Raw genomic sequence first — 27,019 nt, forward strand, 5'->3', positions numbered from 1 at the left:
TCCTGTAGGATTTCATTCGTCAGACCTTATGACATTAATAACAATTTCTACCACCACAGTTCTCACGTCCCAGTATTTTTACAATAAATTATTATTAGCAGACCTTTGACCAGGTAAATATTAGTTGTTTACTGTCAACATATATGTATTTATTTATGAGAGACCTGTCCAATTCCCATAGTATTCTGAATCTCTCCACTAATCGTATCCTTCACAGTTGCTGGAATGGAAACGTAGCAACTTTTTTTCAGAATGGCCGCCACTTTGTCAGCCTAGAGAATATCTATAGTCACAACTGATGGCATTGCTGTCAATTTTCTCAGTGACGGTCATTTTGCATTTCTGTTTTTCAAGTTCGCGGCAATAACTCATTTTCTAATTCAAAGCATAAAAAATATTGTGGATGCACATACCACATATCATTAGTTAAATAGACATTCCATAAAACTACGAATATTTTTCAATTTTTTGAATTTTTTTGGGGGATTTCGGACAGGACAATTGGAGCGTCGAAATATTTGAAAAATATAGCCGACCGTCTCATGATCTTCAGTCAGCGTTTGGGACATTTTTCTGATAAATCCAATGTTCATAGTTCCATCAGGGCACAATAATTTATTGAACAATGTCAGTTACAATCGGGTATAATATCAAGTTTTTTTGCGTCCAGAGCTTCTTTCACATAATTTTTACTCGTCACTGACAAATACATGGGAAACTCGATGACAAAACTTATTATAAGATTTCCACGTTGACTTGGTTCATGCATCATAGGAAGTCCCTCTCCCGAAACCACTTTTCGATAGTTCGGCCTGCTTTGAAATTCCATTTATCAATCTCCAATATGAAAACTCATTTTTTATAATTTAATTTACGTTATGATTGACGTTATTGGGATGCGCAGAGTCCTGGCGTCCAAGGTATCGATTTTAATTACTGTTCCAGTAAGGGCTTCGTTGAGGGTGACGTCTTTGGTCATCAGGAGATCGTCGTTTTCACGTTGGAAGGTTTCGTGGGCGGTGTCCGTTGTAATGAAGACGATATCCGCTGAAATAAATAAAACTTCTTGGTGAGATAATTGAAAGGAGACGAAAGACAACGAGTAAACCAATTGGATGAGAGATAATTCCTCATACCGGGAATTGTATTTGGACTTCTATCTCCTTCCTCTGGGAATATTATTTTTGTACCGGTTTTCAATCCGGGATCCACAGTTATGGTGAATATTTTTTCTTCCATTTTTGTAAATGTCTTCTCGGAGTCAGCAAACACTAATCTTTCAATTTTCACTTTTTTCAGAGCTCCACGAAAAATCTGGGGACGAAGAAATGAATTTATCTCAAAAAACCAACAGAATTCTGATGACTAAAGTACTGATTCACCTTTCAACTTTGAATAAGAACAATCATTTTTTTTTATTAATAATTTAGAAACAAATTGAGTTGAGATTACCCCGAATACCGATTGTAAAGTGAATTTACCTCGATTAACTGTAATTCTAATGGAATCAGCACGTCATCATTTTTTCTGTTGACTCCTTCACCTCCAGTAATCCTTTCCAACAACTCCTCATCCTCCAGGAAGTCCAGTAAATTGGCGTAAGGAGACTCAGTCCCAAAAAACTCACTTATTTCCAAGGGAAATATTTACCCGACGAATTAACACGATTCTCAAAATACATCGTAGATAAAGAAATGAGTACTTGTATGTTTGCATTGGGTCGCCATGAAATACATAAGGTGGAATGTGTCCGTGTGGACCTGGTAGGCCGCTTTTCAAGCCCACCTCACCGTACTGGTCGTAGATAGCTCGCTTCAATGGGTCTGAAAGGACCTCGTATGCTTCACCAGCCAAAGTAAAAACTTCCAGATAATCTTCATTCTTTTTCCCCACAGGATGATAATCGATTGCCAGACGTCTGTAACTGAAGAATTGTCGAAATAATAAATATTGAAAATTCTCCTCTCCAAGAATTAAGAATTATTATTATTCAACTGTCACAAAACTTCTATTAACAGTTTTCGTTAATTATTATTAATGAAAATACTCTATATTTTTCAATCTAGCTTTCATCTCCTTTCAGTTAAAAAAATTAAGTGAAATAATATGAAAATCTAGAGTCTTGCTCTAAATTATTACAGAAACATTCTCCTCAAAAATGCGATGGAAGATTGCGAGATTTTTCAGCAAAATTTGAGAATAATAATTACGTTATTACTATCACTGATAGTTAAATTATTTTGAAATGATGTGCACTAAAATGTTCAATAGAATTTTCTGGTGGATTTCTGGCTCCGTACAATTATTTTCTGTTTGAAGAGGAGTTGTTTGTAGTCTTCAAATTACATATTAACATATTATTTATAAAAGATTGTAAAATGCTTGCAACTTAATAGTTAAAGAACAAGTAGAAGTCTTATGATAAACCGCTCTCCAGTTGTCACCAACAAAAATTTATTTATGTCACTCATCGCAATTATAATTGTTTCTAAATTATCAACATATTTCACTCAATATCGTTGCAAATAATTGAGAGCACCTTTTCTATACTCCTAACAATTATCATTATCAATTACAATGAATTAATATCACGACTTTCGTAAAATATTTCCAATTCAAAATGCAATGCCATATTACAAATTGTTCTGCTCTCTTAAAAAGAGGAATGATAATTAATTAATTATTCATCGTTGGGTATATCAACGGAAAAACGGATAGTTGATCTCTTAATCCACTCAATTAAATTATTTGCCATAAATTACTGAAGGAGTGCCACAAAGTCAATTAATAAATTTTTTAATCAACCATAAGTATGTAACTTCTCAATACGCTTTTTTAATTTCCAGGTCTGTACAATTCCTCGTGAGTCCCAGTAATCCATAGTAATCGATCTGGCATTTTTTCGAGTTACAGAATGACGAGCACATGATCGAAAGATTTTTAAGGCCCCGTCAAACGTCAAAAATAGGGGCAGATACATGAATGCAGCAGCATCAGGTCCAACGACAATCGGCAGTCCTTTGTTGAACAATCGGATGTGCAGAAAGTGCCCTCCTATTTACCTCCCCCATTTTTTTTGAATTTTTTTTTTCTTTCATTTATTTCGTTGACACAGACAGGGGAAAACAAAAGATACGTTCGACGTTAAACAGAGAAGACTCACTTGACAACGAAACAATCTGACGGGTCAAGAGAGAATTCAGGTTTTCATTTTTTAATTTCAACAACCGTACGATAATCTCAACAATTTCTGGATTAATATTTTGTTTCTCGTATTATTTATTCGTGAGTTTACATTGTGGAGGTGAAAGTTATCTGGAGGAATTATTGAAGGCTCTGACGGAGGGATTTTTCGTGGTCGGAAACAATGAGCAACTACCAATTCATCGTTTTTTCCGAGAAAGGTACGGAATGATTATTTATACTCTTTTGCGAGTAAAAATTAAGGTCCGAATCTGGAGCAAAAATTACAACTATTTTGACGGATTTTTTTTTAATTACAAAAATTCCCTCTCATCGAGGTAATTATTTATCTGATGTTTTGTAAATAAAAATTGAGCAAATTGGAGCAAAAGAATAAATTGGAGTAAATTTGACAAAAATGGGGCATTTACAACAATTTCATTTATATAAAGGAGGTATTTTGACAACATCATTTATTCTTAAATATTTATAGATCAATTTACTTGATTAGTCATCTCCTACAAAGTTCGAAAAAATTGGAGACATTTTCAAATCGTTTTTCAATCATTATCGAGAAATAAGTGGAACAAAGGGATTGATCTCATGATAATTGGTCAAATCTTAACGATTTCGAGAATATTTTGGTCAATTTTTTATTTTTTTGGAAAGAAATTATTGAGCAAAACGTCCGTCGATTGGCAACCGAGTGCTCGGACGGCACCACAAGGGTTGATAGACAATATTTCCAATAAAATTTGTTTGATTAAGGTCAAAATGGAATTAAGCCCCAAGACCGTTCGCGATCGTCATCGACGGAAGAAATGGTTCTCCCCTCGACCCCAGACCAGGTGATCAACTCTCCAACCGACGAAAACACCCGCCCAACCCGTCGGGACGCGAAGAAGCAAATTCGCGTTGAGCCGAGTCGTTCGCGCAAACGCGAAATTCCTAGTGATCCTCTCCAGCTGTCACTGGACTATCAACAGGATTCAACGGAAAACGCAAGCGCACTAAAACGTGGCGGGAAATCGTCGGTAGGAAAAGCCAAGATACCCCGTCCAGCCAATGCCTTCATGCTCTTCGCCAACGACTGGAGGAAAAAACTGGCGGCGGACAATCCGAGGGAGTCCAACAAGGACATCAGCGTTAGGCTAGTCCTCGAAGTGATGAAAAATTAAAGAACTACATTTTTATCCTGTCATATTTTTCCTACAGATTGGGCGCGCTCTGGAAAAGCTTGGAAAAACACGAGAAGGAGAAGTACTTCGCGTTTGCACGTGAGGTTGACGCCGAACACAAGCGAAAATATCCGGGTGAGAATTTCTATTTTCAATTCTAAAACATTCCATTACAATATCAATAACGAGAGCTTAGGAGGATAGGATTGATCCCGCAGTTGAGGAAATTTTTTAATTAGAAAAATTCCTTCACTCTCTCTTCTAAAGTCGACAGTTGACTAAAGAGTCTCTCTTCATCTAGAAATATAATTTATGCTTATATTTTTAAAGCTGCCCTGAATAATAGCTAATTTTTTTTTAAACGAGTATTTTAGTTTTTCAAAATTTATCGACGGAATTCAACCAAAAATTGAGCAACTAAGTGGTGAAGTGAGATAAATCACTTGTGACTATTCCCCGGTTTTTAATGGATATCTCGAAATCTATGAAAGATAGCAAAATTTTTATAAGAACTTTTTTTATGGAGCGAATTGCGCACTACAATTAATGTTATTACAAAAATTCCGCTATCTCTTTTAAATTCGGAGATACGGCTCGAAAACTAGATGCAACGATGAATCAACTCGTGTCATTTCACCACTTACATATATACAATTATATATATAAGTTTAGGGATGAATGAGCCCAGTGCATCCTACTCAGTATGACAAAAGGGTACACTAGGGCTCTGCACAATCGGCCGCCTGTACAGCGAGGGTCTTCCATGGTTCCCTGTATTATACCAGATCAGTAAATCATATGTTATCACGGTTCTACCGACTGCCTGAACTATGAACCGTATAATTTTGCACTACACATTATGTCCAATTATTTATAGATAAAATTAATCTCAAGTCAAGCCCAAGGGTCATTATGTCCCTATTATTTTCCCCAGTCGATAAAATATTCAAGACTAAAAACGTTTTATTTCATCGGTCTTTTCATTGACCCGCAGCCGTGCACATCTAGTCTGATGCTTTCCAAATGCGTTAGCACCGCACGGGGAAAAAAGGGAAAATCAATAGTCCTTCAACCGGGCAAACGTTAAAAAAAAAAAATCTCCGTGAATATCACGCCCCATCGTTCAATCCTTCTCCATGTCCTACTTTTTTGCGAAGTGACAATCCTCTACTTGTCGTGTAAACACGTACTCTCAGTCGACTTTACAGCTGAAGCATCAGGGTCGGCTGCATCAATTTGTCAACAATATATTTTTAAAATTGATAAAACAAAACCACTCACGGTTCGTTGATCAAGGGAAACACGTTGACAGGTAGTGTGGGAGGTCTGTTGTCTTCTAGCCCGACGTGTTAACGTTGTCACGGGCGCATCGAACTGAAATCTTTTGAAAACGATAATTATCTGGAATAGGCCCGCCAATAAATTTGAATTTATTAATGAGAAATTCGCCGGAAGTGAAGAAGACACTCTGAGACGCAGAAGACCCCAACACCCTCACCCTGGAACCACAGAAATCCGTCGAAAATTCCGGTAGTTACCTCTTATCAAAAAAGAGATATTTCAAATAACGAAACTGTGAATTAATTAGCTTAAAATACTGTATCAATTAATCGCTCGGAAGACCCATCCGCTCGTCTCCAATTCCTCAGAGGAACTGACCTAAGTAACAAACAGGTACATCACCCCGGACCTTAAGTAACGTCGCCCTAACAGGTCTTATCCATTCGAATCTGTTTAAACAAACAAAAAACATAAACATCATCGCCCACACTTGCAGAACTCTAGGCTCTAAAAATATTCGCTAATACTGAGTATAAACAACAGAAAAATATAAAATTAATTTTTTCCCTCCCATTATTTCAATCAGGAATTCACCGCCTGTGTTACACCTCCAAAAATTCTCCAGAAATAATTTCCCGGATCGATTTCCTCCCGCCAATCTTCCTCACCTCAAAAGAAAAAAAATTCATCCGCAAATGCGTGCGGTGTTTCTCATCTAGCGAGTCTTCCGGACAAGAATAGCGGGAGATCGAAGGGAGTGAGGGTGGGGTGCGCGTCACAGTGGCGATTGAGCCCATCGTATGCACATCGGCGTCGACGAAAAAAAAAAAAAAAATTCCGTAGGTGAGAGAGCCGCGTGATATAAAGACAGATCGTCGAAGGGCTGCGATAACGCAGAGGGGTCAAAAGAGAGAAAGAACTAGCGGCCCTCTTCCTGATATAAAGTCGAGAGGAGGTGAAGGGATGGGGCAAATATTCTCAACTGGAGGTTGTCAGGGACGAGTGGACGGAGGGCTGGGGGGCGAGGGGGAGGAGAGGGAGGTGGGGGCCAGGGTATTGATTGCGACGCGACTACGGTCATGCCGACAACAGAACAGAACAGGTCGCTCGATGGTCGACGCGCGCGGACGATAAAGCGCGCGCGAGCGCGTTAACACATTTTCCGTCAGCACAATCTTAATCCATTCCCGGTTCCCCACACCATCAGCCTGGTGACTAACGTCGTGCGATGATGTTATGTGCGGGGAATGATGCAGAAGTCCGTGGAATGATTTATTGATTTATCGATTATTTTTTGGGGGAAAAAATGAGGGAAAAGGGGGAGCGAGGGGATGAGAAAGTCGAGGAGACGATTTAGGGAGTTAAAAACGATATGAAAAGGGGGGAAAATATATGCAACAGCTCGTTTTCTTGGGAGAGTTACGGTTAAAGTCGATAACTATCGATATCTCGAAAGACTCGCTCGTCTTTCTCATTGGCTCTCAGCCGTTTTGGGCGGTTAATTTGAATTTAAATTTATTTAATTTGGGGATTTTGGGTTTTGTTTGAAAGATACATTTGTTGGTTTATGAAAAGGGCAAATATCGAGACTATCGATCGATATTTGGAAAGTCTGTCTCGCTGTTTCCGGATTGGTTGACAGCTGGGTAGAGCGGGTTATTTGAATTCGGAATTCATTCAATTTTGAAATTGTCAATCAAGATTTTTATCATTACAGCGCGCGCTCGGTCTCGTAGGTTCATAATCGATATCTCGAATGTCTGTCTCGCCTATTTCTTATTGGCTCACGGCTGTTCTGGGCGGCTAATTTGAATTTAGTACAGAACAAAAGTCGTTACGAAAATTCTTAGATTCGGAAATTTTGCTCAAAATTTTGCTACTTCATTAGGGAATTGGGATTCGTTCTCGTTGAAAAAATTGTTGGATTGTGGATTGAAAGATAATAATTTGTAGTTACAGGTACACCGTAATTCTTATTGAGACAAAAATATTTGTGAATCTTCCGGATTTAGATGTTTACCACTTGGTTGATCTTTATCACTTGGAGTGCTCGAGGGTGAAAAGTAGAGGTTGAGAATAAATGGAGAGAGTGGGGTTCAAGGCTTGGGATTGGTTAGTTAGCAGAGATTAAGGAGATATATCCCAGCAAGGGATCTAGGTATGAACTCCCAGATTAGACGTCTGACGATTCGTAGGTTCGGCAAAGTCCAACTTTAATACTATGAGTGGGTCGTGGATGGGAGAAAGTAGCGGATTAAGGGCTCTAGATACTGGATCAGTACCGAGGAGTCCTTAAATGGGGTTTTAATAAGACAATTCGTCGCGATTTTCAGAAATATTGAATATTAATTATAAAATTTATGAAAGTGATTAAAGAGGTTCTACATTTGTTCAGAGAATTTTTTTTATTTTAGAGAGCTGAAGTCCGTATATTAGGTTATTTACACTTTCGTATGACTCTTTTTTTTTTATTTAAGGTATATACAATATGATAAGTTATATTCAGAATATAATGAAACAAGCAAAAAATAGAAAATATCTGAAAATGGAGGTTTCAAATAGTGAATGTTTTTTTTTCTCGTTTTATACAAATTTAGATTTTAATATTATTTTGATTGACTAATTTGCTCATTCTTGGATACATTCTTTTTCCAATAATTGTAAACGATTGTAAACGAGCTCCATAAGGTGGCAAATATCCCAGGATCGGACCTCCATGAAACATTAACTCTCTCTGTTGATCATAGACAGGACAATGCCATAAAACATAGTCGAGGTCCTCATAGTCATAATCGCACCTCTGTTTCGGAAATTCTATGACTCCTTCACGCCAAAGGGAATAAGAAGCCAAATGGTAATGCCTTCCCGAGCTCTATTTACCCACGACACACTGCGACGACAGGGATTTCTGCCACTAAACCATCATATAACACTCAATATTAATTCGATTACATAGTCTCATTACAAATTACTTGGATTAACCCTGGATTCCACAGTCTTTTAGGTATCTCCATATTTACTTTGTGTATTTACAATCCGTAAGATTGACAAATTTTGATGTGTTGCCGGGTTGGGCCCGATATTTGCTGTGAATTGGGACTTGGAAATATTTATTTCGAAAATTTTGAAGTAATATCGGGATACGGGGTATGCAACAAAATGTTCAGACCTCTGCTCTGGTCTCAATGTTCTGTCGCGTCGATGCCGGAGCGCATAGACTCGCCAAACTATATCGGAGTGCGCGACTTGGAGCGGTAATCGTTGTCACGCTGTGAGTAGACCACCGTCAGAGCAACCGGCCAGTCCCTCGCTCTCTGTACACCGGTTACTGTAACTGCATATCGAGTTGGTGACAAAGACAGAAAGCACCCACTCAACTCATGGCTCTCGTGCGCGGGCTTTTGGTATACAGTTGAACATTGGGGGGTCAGAAGCCAGCGAAATGCCAGGAAAAGTACCAACTTGCTTCAGCTCAACCCTCGCCTCATCGTCGCCGTCTGAGTTGTCGAGGGACGACGATGAGGTGCCAGTGGATATCTTAAATTTCGACAAAGTATCGAGAATTCGCCGGGTGTTATTGACCTCGCGGTATCATCGATAGATCGGTGGAGACATCAATCGATTGGATACGAGAGTTTAATTTGCATTGTTAAATGGTTGGGAAAAATCAATGAATTACTTCCGTCATTGTGATCCGGATGGCTTATGAGTGATTAATGAAGACTTCTTCTGGGTGAAGGGGGGGTTAAAACAACTCCACGTGTGCCAGTGTTTATGGTTCGCGAATATAATCAAAACATAGGGGGAATAGTGATGATAGATCAGTGGAATAGTGCGGTGAAATGATAGATTCACGTGAATTACGGTACCCGGGATGTATTAATGGGGCGAATGGGGATGAAAAATCCATTGGATGTATGTTGACCTCGTCGCCTGCAGCATCCAGTCACAAAGGAGGTGGAGGAAGGAGGTGGAGAAAGAGGATCGATGCCATGTCGAGACGTGACTTGCAGTTGGGTCACGCGTCGATGCACAGGATCAGCGTGATTATACGCTTGTAGAATATTTCAATTAATAAGTTGATCAATTTCACGATCTGTCACAGACACCAGCTGAGATAGTGTGCAATTACCAGGAATTCTAATGTCTTCCTCCAACCCACCCCGATACGCTGTCCTTTACATTTGCACTGGTGTAGTGCAGAATCAGCCGACTCAGCCGACTCAGCCGTGATATATGAACCAAAACATTAGATATAAACGCAGTCACTCATGCGGCCAATTTCCTCGTATTTCTTCCATTGATTAAAACTAGGTGAAAACTGACACTTCCGGTTTATGTGAATTATCAATCATTGATTAATGGGATATACTGGATACGTGACACGATGAGAATCAATTTTTTTATGATTCATGGATTTGATTAATTATATTTGACGAATTTCGTTGACAAGAGGGGGAGAGAGATGGATTGCTGCAATTATGTGCAGCCCTATCCCGGACATGGGCATTTCTATCAGCAACATTTTTGTTATGACAACATGAATGGATATGCTGGCGGCTATGGTGCAGCTCCGATTGCCGATACGATCGAAGTTAACGCGCGATATGCGAGGCTACATGCTGCTTATCCGACAGGTTATTGAATTTTCTATTTCAGTGCATGGGAATTGGATGGATTTTAACCGATTAATTCGCCAGTGCGGTTTCAAGGAGGAAAGTAAACGGAAAATTACACTTTCCGGCAAATCATTTTTTTTCTGGTTGATTTCTTAGTAGGAGTATTGTTGTTTAATTTTACATGCTCTGAGGGAACAAATTATTTTGCCAATTGCATTTATTTCGGGCAATTAAATACAAAAAATCTCCATTCAAAATTCGGTTTAGGTTCTTGTTTTTTTTTTTTAATATATTTGCGCTCTTGTGTTTGCGGAGTTGCTCTCCCATCATATCACATTGCACCCCAATGACAGACTCTCGAGGTGACCAGGGTAACCATGGAAAACCCTAGCCGACACAACGTCCAGACCCGCGTTTCCTAGAAAAATGTTTCTCCTAATATTCTCCGATGATTTTTGGTATCTAGACTTCTGTTTAACAATTTCCAAAAGATTAAAAATGTCAATACTCCGAGCTGAACTCCAACCCAAGATGTTCGGGGTTCGGTCTCCGACCGAGCGCTTTAACCACATCGGCCACCGTCGTCGGTTAGTTAATTCCTCAGGACCGGTGAGGATGCGCTCGGTAAAAATTCCGTGGCTGTCTGCCATTAGTCTCTGAGGTTCTACAAAAATTCGAGTTCACTCAGTAACTGTTCCTCAAACGATTCGACTCCAGAATTTTTTACTGAACTTCTCTCTTCGCGGACATTTGGCTTCCGTTGACGCGTTTCTAGATTTCATCTGCTGATGGTTCCTATTGAACCGCTCGGGAGAATTGAGTTTACCTATTTTTTTGATGAGTTTATTTTATACTCTCTCGAAGAAGTCCGGCAAATGTTACAGCAGTTCAGGGCAAGAATGATGTACATGTCTGGCACTTTGCCTACGATGAACGAGTTAGTGCTCGTCCAAAGCCAAAATCAATATACCTCCGGGTCAAAGTATTTTTTGCAGGTTCGACTACATCACACAAACGTTGTTATATTCATTTATTTATTGTAACAATTAAATTTACCATTGGAAGAGTAAAAGGAGCTCCAGCCGAAAACGCTCAACACAGAATATTTTTTTTTGCAAATTTCGGTCAAAACGTCAATTGAATTTTTCAAAACAGTCTCGCCGCTTGCCCTATTAATTAACATTATTGTGAGTTCAATGGACACGATAATTAACACAAAAGTTTCACATATTTGTGTAGACTACGTGTACAATCCGAAGGAGGCCCGATTGCGGAAAGCAATGCGCGAGCAGAATCGCGAATTATCGAGGCAGTCGGTCTTATCTGCGCCAATTTCAACCCCTGAGAATGCAACAAACAACACCGGCAGTAATTCTACACCAGTTTCAACGAATTTTATTAATCTATCAATGACGTGTTCATCGCCAGCACCTCCGGGCCAGAGTGGTTCGTCCTTGTCGGGCAGTTCGTCCTATAATCCTGGGAGGATCAATCCGTGGTTTCCAATCGGTCATGCAACACCCGGAGATCACGTGAAACAGATGATTCCCTACAGAGTGAGTTTTCCATTCCATATGTTCGTTATCTTTAAAATTCCCATATCAATTCACTATTTTTGTCAATTTTTTGTTCAAATTCTAAAGACCCTGCCAAAAAACAATATTTGCATGGCGAGAAAAATTTTTGCGCTATTCAAGTCGTATCTTATTTCTGCTATGCAGTACTTGTAGATAAGAAGTTCACCTGTAGATAAGGTAATAATGATAGACTAACAATCTTGTAATGGAATATTAATGGTACCATTTTACAAATTGATATTACCCCTAGTTCGGAATAAAAAGAAAATGAATGATGAGATTGTTTGATTTGCAATCGTACCTTATCGATTTAGCATTTAATTCACTTGCGCTGATGCAAATCTGGGACTTTTTCGAACTATTTTTGGGCAAAACCAAGGGACATCCATTGGGCCTTTTACTCCATTCATATGTTGGACTTTTCGACCAACGAACGTCCATCAATCGTCCATAAGATTTGAATAGTAACATAATAGTAATTTTTATTGTCCAACCGATGCACCGAAGCTACATAAACGTTCTCCAAGTGATCAACAGACTAAGTCTGGAATTCTCAAAGTCAGGACGTCCATTTGACTAACTAGACTGGTACTGGACGTCCCATGATTGCCACTCAGACCTTGAAACGTTCAATGGACGTAATTGAGAACTGAGAAGGTCCATTGAACGTTCTTGTTTAACAAAGTGGACATCCAATCCAGACGACCTCCAAATGACACCACAGACTGAGTCTGGGATTCGTTCAGACGGCACGTCCATTCCAACCCTTCCTCCAACCCTAGACTAGCACAGGACATCCCACGGCCCCCACTGAAACCTCCAGACGTTAATTCGACACAATTCAGAGGAAAAAATCCCCAGGACGTTTTTATTTGATAACCGGACGTCCTTATTTTCATGAGGGACATCCAGGTAATATTAGATTATCGATTTAGCAGATGATGCAGGCCCACCAGCGCACCTTCGACAAGGCAAAAGATGTTTTGAGGAACCAGACGTCTATTGCTGAATGTGGAACAGCTTTTCCATCATCAAGCCCGGCATCATGTTATCCAGGGGATTTTTCCCTTCACGGTTCCGCTCAGCAGTCGAGAATTTCTCCGGTTGATAGTGACACCCGTACCAATGGAACTGGCCTCGAGAGCAACGATTACTGCGGCATTGGGGAATTCACAGACGGCCAGAAGTGGCATCCTTACCAGGTGAGTTTACAATCGATCGCATTGACACGGTTTCCCTCTGCCTTCACACATCGCTAATTCCTATTTTTACATTTTCATTTTACCTTTTCTATCTCTATTGTTCATTGGTTTGTATTTAGAACGGCCCAACAACCTACCACTCGCGCAGTGGACCGATGACAAAAATATCGACTCGTCATGCTATGCAAAATGTCAACACCATTAATTCACATGCACAGGGACCATGGAATCAATTTTGCGGTGTCTCGATGTGTGAGTTGTACTAATTTGTCGTTTCACTTCATTTGGGTAATGAGTGCCCTGGGAAATGATTTTGAAGATACTTTTCGAAGTATTAGCAGAAGAAAATATCTCTTGGGACAAATATATCTTTAATATTTTTTATTCCACTAATAATGACGGGGAATTAATTAATTAAGATCGGCAATGTAGAGTTGTGTCCAATCGATTTGTTTTTTCAGCCCCGATGGCCGCACAGAGTCCGCTAATCCGCAGCCCAAGGCACATGGTAATGCTCCAAAATCAACAGGAACGACACTGTTTCCCTGATGAACTTCCTCTGCCCTATGTCACCAATAAAATTGATCTGGCCCCACGAATGCCACCCGGTTACTCTCAATCGACTTATCGGGTAATGTCTCTCTTTGAAATTTCATTAATCCCAGCTTGGTCACCCTCTGCCCTCGTTATTTTGATGAAAACGTTGGCGAATCGACTCTACAATGTCCGACCACATCGCATGTCGAGTACTTTCATTTGATACGTGAAAGGAAAAGTTTCTTTTTGGAAATATTTCTTTCAGCAATTTTGAAAATTTATTATAGGGTTCTAAAGTCAGTTTTTTCAAATTTTTCCAATCTGCAGCAATTCTCTAACCGAGTGACTGTTTTAGGATTAAATTAAACCGAGTTCATGAAAATCTATTTAATATCGATATTCGCTACCTTCAGGAGGCGGAAAAAGGTCTCGACGGAGCGCCGAGGTGGCAATCTGGAAATCCGGAGCCTCCAGTGAACAATTTGATGACCCAACAGCCAGAGGCACATGTTGAGGACAACCAAAAGCAACCGAAGAAAGAGGAGACTAAAGATTTTACTGATGATGAAACAGATAAGCCTGAGATGCCCTCGAAACAACCTTTACCTGGTTTTCATCAGGCTTTTGGGTCCACAGAAATTGGAAGATTCTCCAGATCTGAATTTTTTGCCAATATGGTCAGTGAAAATGGAAATGTAAGTAGATGTATCGATAGAAGTCAAAGTAATCATAGAACGTCTGATTCATCGTCCTGCAGCGGTGAAGCTCCCAACGGTTTGCTTCACTCTCCTTGTGATTTTAATGGCCTCTGCTTGACTCCCCACTGCGAAGGTGTAAGAAATTCTATACCTCGGTGGCATAGTCCGTATGTCAGTGCTATTACCGGGGAGATTTAATCAAATTTATTTGGGCAAAAAAAATTATTGGGCCTGAGAATATTGAAATATTTTCGGTGATTTCTGAATATTTATCATTTCATTGGTTTGAGCCAACGTGAAGGAGCCACCTGGACTGATTGTCGCGGAATAATCCACAGGAAACTCTGATTTTGGAATAAAAAAATCTAAAGATCATGTTTGTGGATAAAATTAAGATCAATGAATTGGATGTATCAGTTGGATCGCTTTAATGATTCATGAATGTAAAGGAAAAACTTCATTAAAAAAATCTCAATATTCTTGAGCTGAGGCTGCGGTGAGTCATTGAAGTCAGAGCCAATGAAGATTCCACAGAATAATCGTATGCCTTCAAAAAAGCAAATAATATCGAGGAAGAAATGTAAATCGAGAAAACGATTTATTAGACAATTTATCAAGGGATAATTTTCGTAAAAAATAATCCATTGATTCGATCGTACAGACAGGGGGATTGACAGGGGATAATTGTCATGATGAATATTTAATTACGCCTAATTTTCACAAATATCTTTCATTTTTTGTCGGCATAAAGTTAGTGGATAAAATGGAAATGTTGAACTCATAGATCAGCGACTCACTGCAGTCTGCGTTCAGTCCAATTATTTTTTTCATGTACAAAAGAAATCTAACAGATCTAAGAACAATTGAGAGAAGCACTTCCAATTACTAGATTATATATAATACATATAGATATATGTTTCGTTGATAAAGTAAATATATATATGTGGATAAAGAGAGGGATTTATTAGGTAAATGCCAGCACGGTTCTTTTTTCGTCCGCGTATGAAAGAAAAAAACATTCGAATTTGTTGTAATTGGTTATCAAAATTGTGCCTTTCGATGGACTGGATATATTAAGTAACTAATGATAATTAAGAAAGACAAGTGAATAGAAATTTTATTTAAATAAAATTAAATGAATTAGAGGGAATATGTATCGTCTGTCCGATTAATTTTTTTCAATCTATTCTCGATTTTAAAAGCAAGAAATAAAATTCAAAAAATAATGAATCAATTTACGCGGAAAGTGTAGGAAACATTTTCATGTCCGAAATATATATGTCTAGATGATAGAGAATTTTGAATAAAATCAAAATTTTCCATGAATAGAGCCAAAATTTTAACTCTGCCAATTCTGAGAGTTTCTTCCGGGGGACAAGCAGTTGAAAACATATTTAACGATAGATTGGATAGAGCGATATTTAAATAAACAATTCTTCAATCAAAGAGCGTTTCTCTGTCAAGTGGGAATCAATACTTTAACAGGAATAAATCAATCTTAACGCAATTAAGTAACTAAATTCAGGTGTGAAGTAGTAAAATGAAACAGGTCACATGCGAAACTTCAAGTTCCCAACTGCGAATGTTCGATACGACATCAACATTTGACAATATCGATGTATCGTTGCTGAAAAAGCAATTTTTAATACGTATTGTTTAGATCGATGTATCGAACCCATTACCCCCCCCCCCCTCCCCAACCCTTAAAGACAATTTTTTCAATTTTTCTTTCAATGAATGAGATTTTCATATTGATTTTTCGTAATCTTGAAATTTCTCCATTTCAAACAGTGACAAATCGATTTACCTTCCACAAAATTATCAAGATCCTGACTTTTTATCTCCCCTGATGCCGTCATAAACCCCCCCACTGGTGGCACAGAACTCGTTAATCTACAGAGAGATACTGATCCGATAATTTCTATAAAATATTTCGACTTGCTTCAACTTTACTACTTCACGATAAAACTATCAATAATTGCTTTAACCCTATTAACCACCAATTATATCTCGAATGATCATATCTAATCTGATTGACTTTATTCCCGACCAATGAGAGTAATTAGATTCGCTGCAAAGTAAAAATCAACGATGATCAACTTGACACAAGAAATTCTCGAAGAAAAGGAGTATTCAAATGAGAACGATGCATGTGTCTCATTCAATAAGATAATCAAAAGTTTAAACAAAATATAAAAAAAAATAAACAAAATGGAACATTCAACATATATGTATATGTTAATAATTTATTATTGTTAATAAGTTATTAATATTTATTATCAAAAGAATTAAATATGTGATACAATTATAGATATAAGTATACTTAAAAATTATATAGATGATAAATATATCTATACAAAATTATTTAGCTGACAGGAGAAACAAGATAGAATGAAGAAAAAAACATAAATGTTACATGCATAGTGCTAGAAAAGGGGAGGGGGAGGGGCAGGGTTATGACATTTACACACATTGGATTGACGAAAATATCGTTCATGGCAAGTTGGTTTCCGAGGTAGAGAGCGTAAGCTAATGAATGCAAGTAATTACGTTAAAAACCCCATCCTTTACCTATTATGGGACCAAAGCTTTTATTTTCGTCTGTCACGTTACATAGATTTAAAAAATAACGGCTAACACGAGGGCACGTAATTCAATAATAAATCATAATGTGTGCGCATTTAAAAATATTTATTTTCCTTCACGAAAAATAATAGGGAACGAGGTAATTGGGAGGTTTGAGTCTGGTTCGAAATTTTAAAGTTCTGGAACTGGCTCAAGGAACGAAGCGCTGTTTTTAATTTTTTTTTATAAAAAGAAAGTCAATAAGGACGTTAACGAATCACGATAGTTATCCTGGAGTAGATGGAATTTATTGGTAATTTTTATTGTCTTTAGATGCGCATTCATTGGGCGCGAAAAAATTGAAAAATTCAAAGGGCTTAGAATTCTGGGGTTTAACCCTCGAGTGGTCGCATGATGGGCCTCACATTGCCGTTTTCAGCATTTTTGCGATAACATGTGTCGTGACCAACCGGATGTTAATCTTTTAAGATTCTTTTTACTACAAAATCAAATCAACTTTTCCTAGTTCTATTATTAGAGTTTTCTCGATCGAAGAGAAAATCGTTGAATCGATCAGTTTTTATTTGTAAAAATTGTTGCTCTGCATGTGAAATGTCTGGAGAAACTGGTATACCAAAGATAACTAAAAGGTAGTCTTCTCAATGACCCCAACTAATTATTATTTAAGTGAACAAAATCTATCTTCCCATATCATCAGACTCAACTCGAGAGCCCAAAGTACAATGTAAGACGTGACGTTTTGAGATGATAACAACAATTGTCCCAATCAAGTGGACTCAAAACGCCGTAACCCCGTGTAAAGTGTGGATTTTTAAGTGAGCATTAACGAATTACGAAGATTGTGAATAGAGACGAACTAAAAATCGTGAAATTCCACGCGGTGAGGAATTTTCGATAAAAAAATCATCCTATCGTTCTATAAAAGTTCTATCTTCCATCTTGACATTTAATAAAAATTAATATACGACGGCCAATTGTATTCCAAGTTAGTGAAATTTTGTCCTGGTAAAAATGATAATTATTGTAAATGAGGTAACGATAACTCTTGATAAACTTTTATAGAATGACAGTAATGTTTAACCGAAATTTCTCGTCGTGATTGTAACAGGTCTCTTTTTTTTGGAGACTATCAATTGAATGTGGTGAAAGGTGATCATCACCCAATGTGTCCCATGAATATAAGAAAAGAATGTGAATTATACATTTAGCAATATTGCTAGCCGGTGCTGTTAAGTCCTATAGTTTCTCTCTTTTGTGAATTTACTATTTCGTAATTTCCCATTTCGGTAATGGTAGTAGAAAAAACGAAAGTAATGATGCATCGCGAGATTATCAATGATCTTCCATAGATGATAATGTAACGTCAAATTTTAGCGAATCTCAAAATCAAAATTTATTCAAAATTTTATCTAGGATGTAATTGTATCGACGAGCACAGTCGATTTTTACAGATGAATTCGATGGATGAACTTCAATCACAAATTTGGTGCCACGAAATGAAACAAATGTCTTCAAAATTTTGCATTGATGTGATATAATTTTGGTAAAATTTTAATTGTTTAATGGAATATTTGAAAAATCATCGCTTCCAATTAATAAGATTATCGATTTGTCATTGTGATTGACGATGAGATTGGAAATTGTGAATGTGTGGAAAGTCTAGGGGAGACCTATTTTAGCCAAAGATAAGTTAAGGAGGCAATTGATCAGATGTTTTCATTTCGTCCTAAATTTAGAGAAACTGTGACGAATATTAAGAAGACAGAATAATAAACGTTTATATAATATCAATGAATAATAATGATTTCTTCTTTCCTCTCAGCTCATTCCTGAAGGTTATTTCTTCCCATCCATTATCCCTTACCCCCATAAAAAGCCGTCGGCCGAGGAGATAGGGCCTAACGAGTGCTACTGGATTGGACCCATCGTGGGATTTCCGATGGCAAATATGACGAATCCTTCGGTAATTTTGATCCTACTATTCCATCAATTAATAGCTCAGTGTTTTTTAAACATAGTAGAATTAATCCTCCATAATGGGGGTGAGTTTCAGCCCCTATTTTCAGTCAAAATCCCCGGACAACTAAAAAACGTAAATAAAACACCAAAAAATCGACGAAATTCTCGAGTTCCCAATGCTCATTCCTCATTAGCTACATTTATTAATCCCTAAATTAATATAATTAATAGCTATTGTTTTACACAACCCCCTCGAGTTGTTTTGGTCGCAAGTCCGGCTGTTGGGGAGAGGCCAGAATAATTCAATAGCGCTTCCAGTGGTAACAAGGGGTAGTTTACTTCCGGTGAATTGACGTCACGACTCCGAAAAGTGTTTAAAATTCATGTATTTGTGATTATTAATTGGAAAAATTTTAATAAACAAATTCTGGAGATTTAGGAATATTCGGATTTAGAAAACTCGGTTCTGTGCAGTTCCCTAGAGTATTTTTTTTTTAATATGAAATTGTGTTAAATATTCCTTTTCAGAAATTTCCCGAAGTATTTTCCAAACTTTGTCAGAACAATTCCGCAGCTCTACTACTTGAAGCAGTAATTATTCTGAAAATTTCCAGAAGTGCACCCCCTACATGGAGTTACCCCCTCGCATGAATCGCGATTGGATGTTTCCGGGGCGTATGATGCCCCAAGACCACGTCCCAATGATGGAAAGACCCGAGTTTTTCTTTCACGACAACTATCCCCGATTTAATGTTCCCGAGCGAGTCCACTTCAAGGAAGATCAGTCCACTGATGAGAGTAGCACCTCCAGAACTGAGGGCTCTAGATGCCCGTTCGAGGGTTCAGAGGACCAGGAGAAAAATGAGGGTGAAGAGTCAGATGAGCAGAAAGACGTGGAGGAAGAGGAAGACGATCAATTTATTAATGTTGATGATGATTGAGATGTTCAATTTTTTCATTCAGCGAATTCCGAAAAATTATTAGATTATTCTCCGATTGAATTAGAGGCGTTCTTCGATAAAATCCATTCGTTTCGTCGATATGAACCTAATGTCTTGGTGAATTTATTGACAAATAAATTGTTCATTCCGATGAATTAAATGAAAGTCGCTTTTTTGACATTTTCTTAAGGTTTTATTCCGGCGCAGGGATTTCAGTCATTTTATTTTACCATGAAGCAAATTTAAAAGTGACATCTTATTTATTTCAGCGAATATAAAAATGTTTTCAACGCAAACGACACATTTTTTTATTTTAATTCATCGCAATATTTTTAATTCAACAAATGAATTTATCACGCGCCAAAAACACAGAATGATAAAACTTTTTTTTTTGAGGTGGATATTCTTGACAATTATTTTTCATTAGTGTATGCATACACTATATATATATGTATGTAATCATACGAAGTTTTCAACATTCTCTCCATTTTTTTTCTCTCCCGAATCATTTTTTTCTCCAACCACGAAAACTGAATACTTTTCTTTCGTTTTAACTCACTGATGACTACAGTGGTATTTGAAACCATTTGTTTAATGTTTACGATATATCCGACTCGTCGGCATCCCTCAAATATAATAGAAATGTATAAGCCGCTGGAAGCTGACCACCCATCATATTCGGGCATCAACCAGGAGCCGAGAGTAGACCGTCAGGCGTCGGTCAGGTGGTTGTAAAATTCCTACTTCGTCCTAACATCAAACATTGATTAACCCAAGAATTTTTATTGCACACCTATTGCCCCCGACGGATGCTCTTTGTTGTACAAATTCATTCCGGAAAAAAAATCAAATACTTTTTTGTTTTCACTTTGTCTGCCCTCACTCCCAATTCCTCAACTTTTTAACCGCAGGCGCAACTAAATTCGGTGATTCTATTTAAAATGCACGCAGTCTCCATTTTAGTGTAAAACTCATTTCGAGCTAAAAATGAATTATTTTGAAAAACCTTGAATCGAATTTTTGGGCACTTTCCTTTTGAATATTCGGGAAAACACTTTCCGAACGATTTTTACATCACAACATGCGGCAAAGAGACGTTTTATACATTAAATTAAAAATTTACATTTACATTTTTCCATTAATATTGGACTCACCTTCCCGGAGTCCAGCGATCACTCAACAATTGAAAATAATCTACCGAAAAATCCAAAACTCTCATCACAACGAACTTGACAAAAATATGAGCACAAAATCCCCTGCAAACTCATCCCCTGTAAGTGCCAAATAGTCACGATGAACTTGTAATCCAAAGCCCTCAATGGGCGTATGTACCATTGACTCGTTGACCGACATAACATTCACATTGTGCGGATTAAAAACTCAGTTCTACCATTGTAGGCCATCAGTCAAAGATTGGCCAGCGTTTGGTGATGAAGGCGTGTCCATTGATGGAATAAAACCGCATCACCAGCCAATGGGCTCGGTTTCCTGAATTTCATAAGTCCTCAACCACCAATGAAACTGTAGACCTGCCATACCTGCACCACCTAACTAATCCTAATAGGTCCTAATTATCACCTGTAGACCGGTGTAACAGTGGGCGTCCAACTTCTCAAGCCAAGTTGGCTCATCTTCTGATTCTCTTCCAGTCGAGTGGAATTGTTTCGTAGTCTAGTGTGAAATATCGCGCCCAAGTGCTACAATCGTTCATCCTCACCTCGCCTATCTCATCTATCTCCAACGTACATCTCTTTTTTTTTACATTCTCACTGTAATAACTTGGCACCATTCGGAATAAACCAGACAGTTGAAGGCGCGTAATTACTTTGTTTAGCCAAGTGTTAGTATCAACGCGCCAAAGTCATCCCCACAAAGTCAGGTGGACGATTAAATCATTTCTAATTGATAAATTCATCAGGAAACGTCATCAAGGAGTAACGGTGATCTGTGTGGTTTGAGAGAAGAAGAAAAAAAACTAAAAAGAACGGAATAGGAATTTTGCGATTGGTCGTTGACGAGGGAACGAGGAAGGATGCAATCAAATGCCTCGACAGCGTTGGATCTTGATGCTGCGAGATCAACCGGTTGCTGTGACTCTGATCACAGAAATGGAGAAGATGAGGGGATTGACAGGGAGAGGAGACAGTTGAGTGGACAACCCCTGTCTCTTTCTCTTGAGGATCGCGAATTGTGGACCAGATTTCAGAGCATCACTAATGAGATGATTGTCACGAAGAATGGAAGGTCAGTTGGGTGATCGAGTTGGGAAATTATGGGTGACTTGGGGGGACAGTTACGTTGGAAAATTCAAAGTCAGTCTAAATATTTTTAAGGTCAATAAATAAATACAACAAGTGAATAAATGGAACTCGTGGCGAAAACGATTTGTCCTTAAATAACTTGGTACGATAATAACTTCTCACTGAAATAACCTGCGGCAAAATGATTAGTTGTTTTGCTGATCGGTGCGCAAAAATTAATTTTTATAAAATAATGTTAACATGCCAACATCAATTTTATTTGAAAATTGATACATTGCGGTTTTTTTTAATATTTCACTGGTTTTATAGGGTCACAATCAATTGAATGAAGTGAATGATGCGAAGGGTTGACAATTAGTCCAATTTTATTAGTAATTTCTCATTAAAACTGTTCCGGGCAGTTTTTACTATGCAAAATAATTCTAAAACCCACTTTTATTCAAAAAAAATATATTATATTGTTAACATTCTTTATAATTTACATTTAGGATGCGATGATTTTATTTCGAGTCCTCATTTACCTTGTGCATATATTAACAAATTTAAATTCTAATTTGTGTGTTTGAAAATTCATAATTAAGTATTAATTGTGATGAGCGATTGCTGTGATGACCCTTCAAGACGTCCTTTTTCGGTTCCTTTCACACCTCCAAAAACTACCCATCAAAATAAATCAGTATTTATTACACTCCCAACGATCTATAAAATCATGTGCCGAGTTGATTCATCTCAATTTATGATTTAATTGGTCGAAAGAGACGTCACGGAAATGAATCACTTCTGACGTGGTCTGAATGTTCCAGGAGGATGTTTCCTGTTGTGAAGGTTGTGGCGCGAGGACTAGAACCTTCCGCGATGTATACTCTTCTCTTGGAGTTCGTACAAATTGATCCTCACAGGTGAATGATAAATGATAAATGGGACATATTTCGTTAAATAATACCAAGTTATTTATTTTCAATCTATCAGGTGGAAATACGTGAATGGGGAGTGGGTACCAGGTGGTAAAGCCGAGGTTGCGCCCCCTAATCCGATCTACATTCACCCGGAGAGCCCCAACTTTGGGGCGCATTGGATGAAGGAAGCAGTATCTTTTGCAAAAGTCAAATTGACCAATAAATCGAATGGAAATGGCCAGATTATGTTAAACTCGCTCCACAAATATGAACCGAGAGTCCATCTCGTCCGCGTGGGGGCGGAGGAGCAACGCACTGTGAGTTTTCAAATTATTTCATTAGGGGCTGTTTTCCGCGCGGATCACGTGACTAAACCGACTGTCTCTCATTACAGTCAACCTAATTTTTAGATTTTTTAAATTAAAAGTTCAAGTCCCAACATGTGAAGCTCATAACTTAATCTCAAAAGTTGGACTTCATAAAAATTAAAATTTCTTTTTTCTGTATTTTGAAAAATAAATTTGGTGATTGACCCCCTCTGGAAGACTCCCCTTAAGCGATAGTATCAGTTGTTATCATAGATTTTATCGAAAATCAAGGGCTTTTGCCTCGGGATGAAACTCGGTTAAATTCAAATGTTTCAAAACAGAAAATCCGGTATAAGAAAATAATTAAAAATTTCGCGCTGAATCCCATCCTCGATGCTAATGGTATATTTAATTCAGAATGTAAATACGTTATGATCGATTATCATTCTTCTCTGGAATCATTAAGCCTCTCATAAAAATTCAGGTACTCACATATAGATTTCCCGAGACTCAATTTATCGCAGTGACTGCGTATCAGAATGAAGAAGTAACCGGCCTGAAGATCAAATACAACCCCTTCGCAAAGGCCTTTCTCGACGCCAAAGAGCGTCCCTCCGATCAGCAAACTTACCCCCAATGTAAGTCACCAATTGAAGCTCACAATTACGTAAACAAATTCCTCTGGAATTTTTATTTTTGCATTCATAACTAGATACAAGTGCCTGGTTTTTGCCTCAACCAGCAATGGCCTATGACTACGCCCCTTCCATATCCGTCGCTTCGTCTCAGGTCTCAAATCCATCCAGTGATCTCACGAGTACGTGCACAATATCCTCCGGAAGCCATAAAAGTTCATGTAGAACCGCACCATATCCCGTCAGACATAAATACCATCAAGAAGGTAAATACATATTGTTAACTATATATAAGACCCACGTAACACCACTATATAATCATTTATTTTGTTACCCTTGAGAGTTTCTGCGAAGAAGGTACTCGTTGAAATTATTAAAATTATTTTTTTCTTATCATAAAAAACAAAATTCCAAGTACCAATACTTTGAACAAATAAACAGATACGAAATGAAAAATTTGAAGGAATATATTAATAGATCCTTCGCGATTTAACCGAGCAATGCAAGGGATCGAGACTCGGCCCACTGTTGGCCAATCAATCCTACCCTCGGCCAACTGTCGGCAATGCCTCGCTTCGAGCCACGGACCTTCGAAATTCGATTTTTCCATCAGACTCAACAATTAAATTTGAAAAGAAAAATAAAATCCTTCTGTTGATCCCATCATGTCCTCACTATTACCCGAACTCCACCGATTGCTCCTCCTCAACCCTTGGAATTTTCCGATCCTCAAAAATAATTCCAATATTCGATTTAATTCTGATAATTTCAATGAAAAATATCAAATCATTTGAAATTATGGGATCGACAGGGGTTTCAACCCCTTCAACTCATTCGAAATAACTATTCAAATAAATCACTTGAAATTATCAATCAATGCGTCATGGCATTTGACATCGAATAACCCCTCGATCGATCTACCCCCCCCCCCCATCCAACACATAATATTATGCTGATTTATTCCAGATGAAAATGTAGATCCCTACAGTTCAGTGCCACTTCTCCACTCGGCCTACGTCACAACCGGCTGGTCACGGAGTCCTGAACCCCTATCAATGAACCCCCTACCCCAAGAGTGGCCTTCCTCACCCCTTCCCTCCCCCACCTCTTCCCCGTCAGGTCACTCCTATTCCCTGAGCAGACCCTCCGCCTCAACCCCAACGACATGCACCTTCTATATTCCCTCAGCCCCTTCCTGCAACACCTCACCCCACGATCATCCACACATCGTAGAAACCTCCACTTGGCTGCATCCCCCATCGGTCTCAGATCAAGTTCAACAACAGCAGTCATACTTGAATCTCAATCTCCATCTGCACCACCAGATCCCCTCATACTCACGTACTCCAGCACTTTCCGTTCTCCAATCAACGGAGACCGACGTCAATCAGAGCCCCATCGCCCCCAGCAATGAATATCCTCAAAGTTACCACCAGACAACAGATCCGGGGGAACATCAGAATCATCAAGGTCATCTGCTCCAGCTGCAGTCCCAGGGTACAGCGTCGCCGTCAGGCGACTATGATCCTACGAAAAGTCATCACTCCATTGGATATCAGGAGCCAAATCGCAATCAGGAGAGCGAAACGGGAGACGATGAGAGGAGATATGGGAGCAGCGTTATCGATCATCGATTATCGAGTCATCAGAGAAATTCGGCATCCACTGATACTCAAGGGGGTTGGGCCCCACTGACCCCACCGACAGTCACCCAAAATACTGCTCTCTGATGTGGGTCTCATCGATTATTCTGTCCGACCCCTCGATTCAGATTCTATTGACTGTTGATAGGGGAATCGAGTGATTACACTTAGTCGATTGTCACTCGATCGATGATCGAATATGATAACGAAGGGGTGAATCAATCGAACTACAGTTGAGTTAATTCGAAACCGAGTGAGAGCTTATTCGAGCTGAAAATATTTTAGAATCGACTTTTAATCGACTCATATGAGAACCGATTACCAGTTCATTATAACGAAGGCTCAATTGAATTTGAGTGGAACTAATTCGAAGTCGATTAAGAATCGATTTATGTGGGAAAGTCGGGAGTGAAGTGGTAGGAATGAAACAGGAAATCAATAGATAACATTTATTTAATTTTCTGTTCTTGACTTCTTTGCCTCGGGAACTTTCCAAACTTTAGAAGTTTAAGTGACATGTATTATGAAAAAAAATAGAACGTTCTGTTAATGTTTATAATAATTAGATTATTATTAGCTGTAATAGAAACTCCGTCCAGATTACGAAGAAATTGTTTAATTTAATTGTGAATATCCAGATGCATTGATAAACTCATTGCAGTCCTAGTTTTTTATTTCATTCCACTGTAAATACTTATATTGGAAGTGAGTGATTATTCTAGTAGATAAATAATACACTATTTTACAAGAGAACCAATAAGACCGTCTGATTAATGATAGAGTCCTACCACTGAAAAATTGCAATGTTTTTTTTACTTTATTTACGCTGCTCAATTAAACAGTAATTTCAAAAAAGAATCTCAAGAAAAAATGGAACGTTCGGTTCGCCTTCAAGAATTCATTTATACTTCGCGAAGTTCTTCCCTCCAGGTGAAGCTTTCCCTCGTCCTCCGGCGAACGCGGAACAAGGGGTTGGGGGTAATTTTATGCAATTACTTGAATATACATTACTAATACGTACAAATGATTTTTTACTTTTTTTTATTCAAACGACAGCAGGATAACAATGATAAGCATGAAGGGGTTAATAATTCCCCCATTCACCTCCGCTGGCACACCGACATTCGTGGTTGATGCATCTTGACGGTCCCACGAAACAGCGAAGTAACGCTAGGCAATCTATATGAGTCGCGCAACTGTGAGCTAAACAAAAAGTCATTGATTTCATCATTTTGTTGTAGCTTAATAATTAATAGAGCAAAATTGAGATAAAATTTTCTTTATAATTAAAGACTAAAAATTCTCGGTGGTAATATTAAAGTATCCTGCTCCCAAACGAGGCTATGACAGTTTGAAAGAAATTCGTAATTAAAAAATTTAATGAAATTAAAATTAAACTAATTAGTCAATTCAATTATTATTCAATTATATTTAATATTTCGTAGATTTCAAGGTTTTGTAAGCTTAGAAAGAAGTTCTTTTCACTTTTGAGATTGAGTTTTCAATCGAATAATT

At 38.2% G+C, this 27,019-nt stretch overlaps 3 protein-coding genes across 10 annotated transcripts; 2 read left to right on the forward strand and 1 right to left on the reverse strand.

Moving 5' to 3' along the window:
- Positions 1-596: 596 nt before the first annotated feature.
- LOC135161938 (dnaJ homolog subfamily B member 13-like) lies at positions 597-21,160 on the reverse strand. Of its 5 annotated transcripts, none has more exons than XM_064119959.1 (6): positions 20,916-21,160; positions 1,703-1,924; positions 1,482-1,626; positions 1,137-1,314; positions 876-1,047; positions 597-815 (listed from the first exon to the last, which is right to left on the reverse strand). In XM_064119959.1, exons 1-6 carry the CDS (start codon positions 20,978-20,980, stop codon positions 629-631), a joined length of 969 nt encoding a protein of 322 aa, XP_063976029.1. In that variant the 5' UTR covers positions 20,981-21,160; the 3' UTR covers positions 597-628. The 5 variants fall into 5 exon arrangements, with proteins under 5 accessions (XP_063976029.1, XP_063976027.1, XP_063976026.1 ...); XM_064119957.1 differs by lacking the exon at positions 20,916-21,160 and adding an exon at positions 2,820-2,980 and having other exon boundaries at positions 597-812; XM_064119956.1 differs by lacking the exon at positions 20,916-21,160 and adding an exon at positions 2,820-2,980.
- On the forward strand, positions 3,272-20,029 carry LOC135161925 (uncharacterized). Of its 3 annotated transcripts, none has more exons than XM_064119932.1 (10): positions 3,272-3,404; positions 3,952-4,333; positions 4,399-4,496; positions 11,501-11,817; positions 12,774-13,040; positions 13,160-13,292; positions 13,502-13,671; positions 13,991-14,272; positions 18,684-18,824; positions 19,435-19,776. In XM_064119932.1, the coding sequence occupies exons 1-10, from the start codon at positions 3,368-3,370 to the stop codon at positions 19,759-19,761; spliced, it is 2,154 nt and encodes a 717-aa protein (XP_063976002.1). In that variant the 5' UTR covers positions 3,272-3,367; the 3' UTR covers positions 19,762-19,776. The 3 variants fall into 3 exon arrangements, with proteins under 3 accessions (XP_063976002.1, XP_063976003.1, XP_063976004.1); XM_064119933.1 differs by having other exon boundaries at positions 12,777-13,040; XM_064119934.1 differs by lacking the exons at positions 3,272-3,404; positions 3,952-4,333; positions 4,399-4,496 and adding an exon at positions 8,921-10,279 and having other exon boundaries at positions 19,435-20,029.
- Positions 21,161-21,450: 290 nt separating the features above from the next.
- LOC135161177 (T-box transcription factor T) lies at positions 21,451-26,278 on the forward strand. Of its 2 annotated transcripts, XM_064118522.1 has the most exons (7): positions 21,451-21,601; positions 21,680-22,005; positions 22,826-22,921; positions 22,992-23,235; positions 23,711-23,864; positions 23,939-24,127; positions 24,828-26,278. In XM_064118522.1, exons 2-7 carry the CDS (start codon positions 21,794-21,796, stop codon positions 25,589-25,591), a joined length of 1,659 nt encoding a protein of 552 aa, XP_063974592.1. In that variant the 5' UTR covers positions 21,451-21,601; positions 21,680-21,793; the 3' UTR covers positions 25,592-26,278. The 2 variants fall into 2 exon arrangements, with proteins under 2 accessions (XP_063974592.1, XP_063974591.1); XM_064118521.1 differs by having other exon boundaries at positions 21,451-22,005.
- Positions 26,279-27,019: the final 741 nt, after the last annotated feature.

Source organism: Diachasmimorpha longicaudata, chromosome 4 (assembly GCF_034640455.1).
Source record: "Diachasmimorpha longicaudata isolate KC_UGA_2023 chromosome 4, iyDiaLong2, whole genome shotgun sequence".
Lineage (NCBI taxonomy): Eukaryota > Metazoa > Arthropoda > Insecta > Hymenoptera > Braconidae > Diachasmimorpha > Diachasmimorpha longicaudata.

Coding starts and splice junctions, on each gene's coding strand:
- LOC135161177 (XM_064118521.1), top strand. CDS start 21,794: ATGCAATCAAATGCCTCGACAGCGTTGGATCTTGATGCTGCGAGATCA. Junction 22,006..22,825: donor ATTGTCACGAAGAATGGAAG/GTCAGTTGGGTG, acceptor TGAATGTTCCAG/GAGGATGTTTCCTGTTGTGA. Junction 23,236..23,710: donor GGGCGGAGGAGCAACGCACT/GTGAGTTTTCAA, acceptor ATAAAAATTCAG/GTACTCACATATAGATTTCC.
- LOC135161938 (XM_064119956.1), bottom strand. CDS start 2,980: ATGTATCTGCCCCTATTTTTGACGTTTGACGGGGCCTTAAAAATCTTT. Junction 1,925..2,819: donor TTAAAAAAGCGTATTGAGAA/GTTACATACTTA, acceptor ACAATTCTTCAG/TTACAGACGTCTGGCAATCG. Junction 1,627..1,702: donor GACCCAATGCAAACATACAA/GTACTCATTTCT, acceptor CTTGGAAATAAG/TGAGTTTTTTGGGACTGAGT.
- LOC135161925 (XM_064119932.1), top strand. CDS start 3,368: ATGAGCAACTACCAATTCATCGTTTTTTCCGAGAAAG. Junction 13,041..13,159: donor AGAAGTGGCATCCTTACCAG/GTGAGTTTACAA, acceptor GTTTGTATTTAG/AACGGCCCAACAACCTACCA. Junction 13,293..13,501: donor ATTTTGCGGTGTCTCGATGT/GTGAGTTGTACT, acceptor TTGTTTTTTCAG/CCCCGATGGCCGCACAGAGT.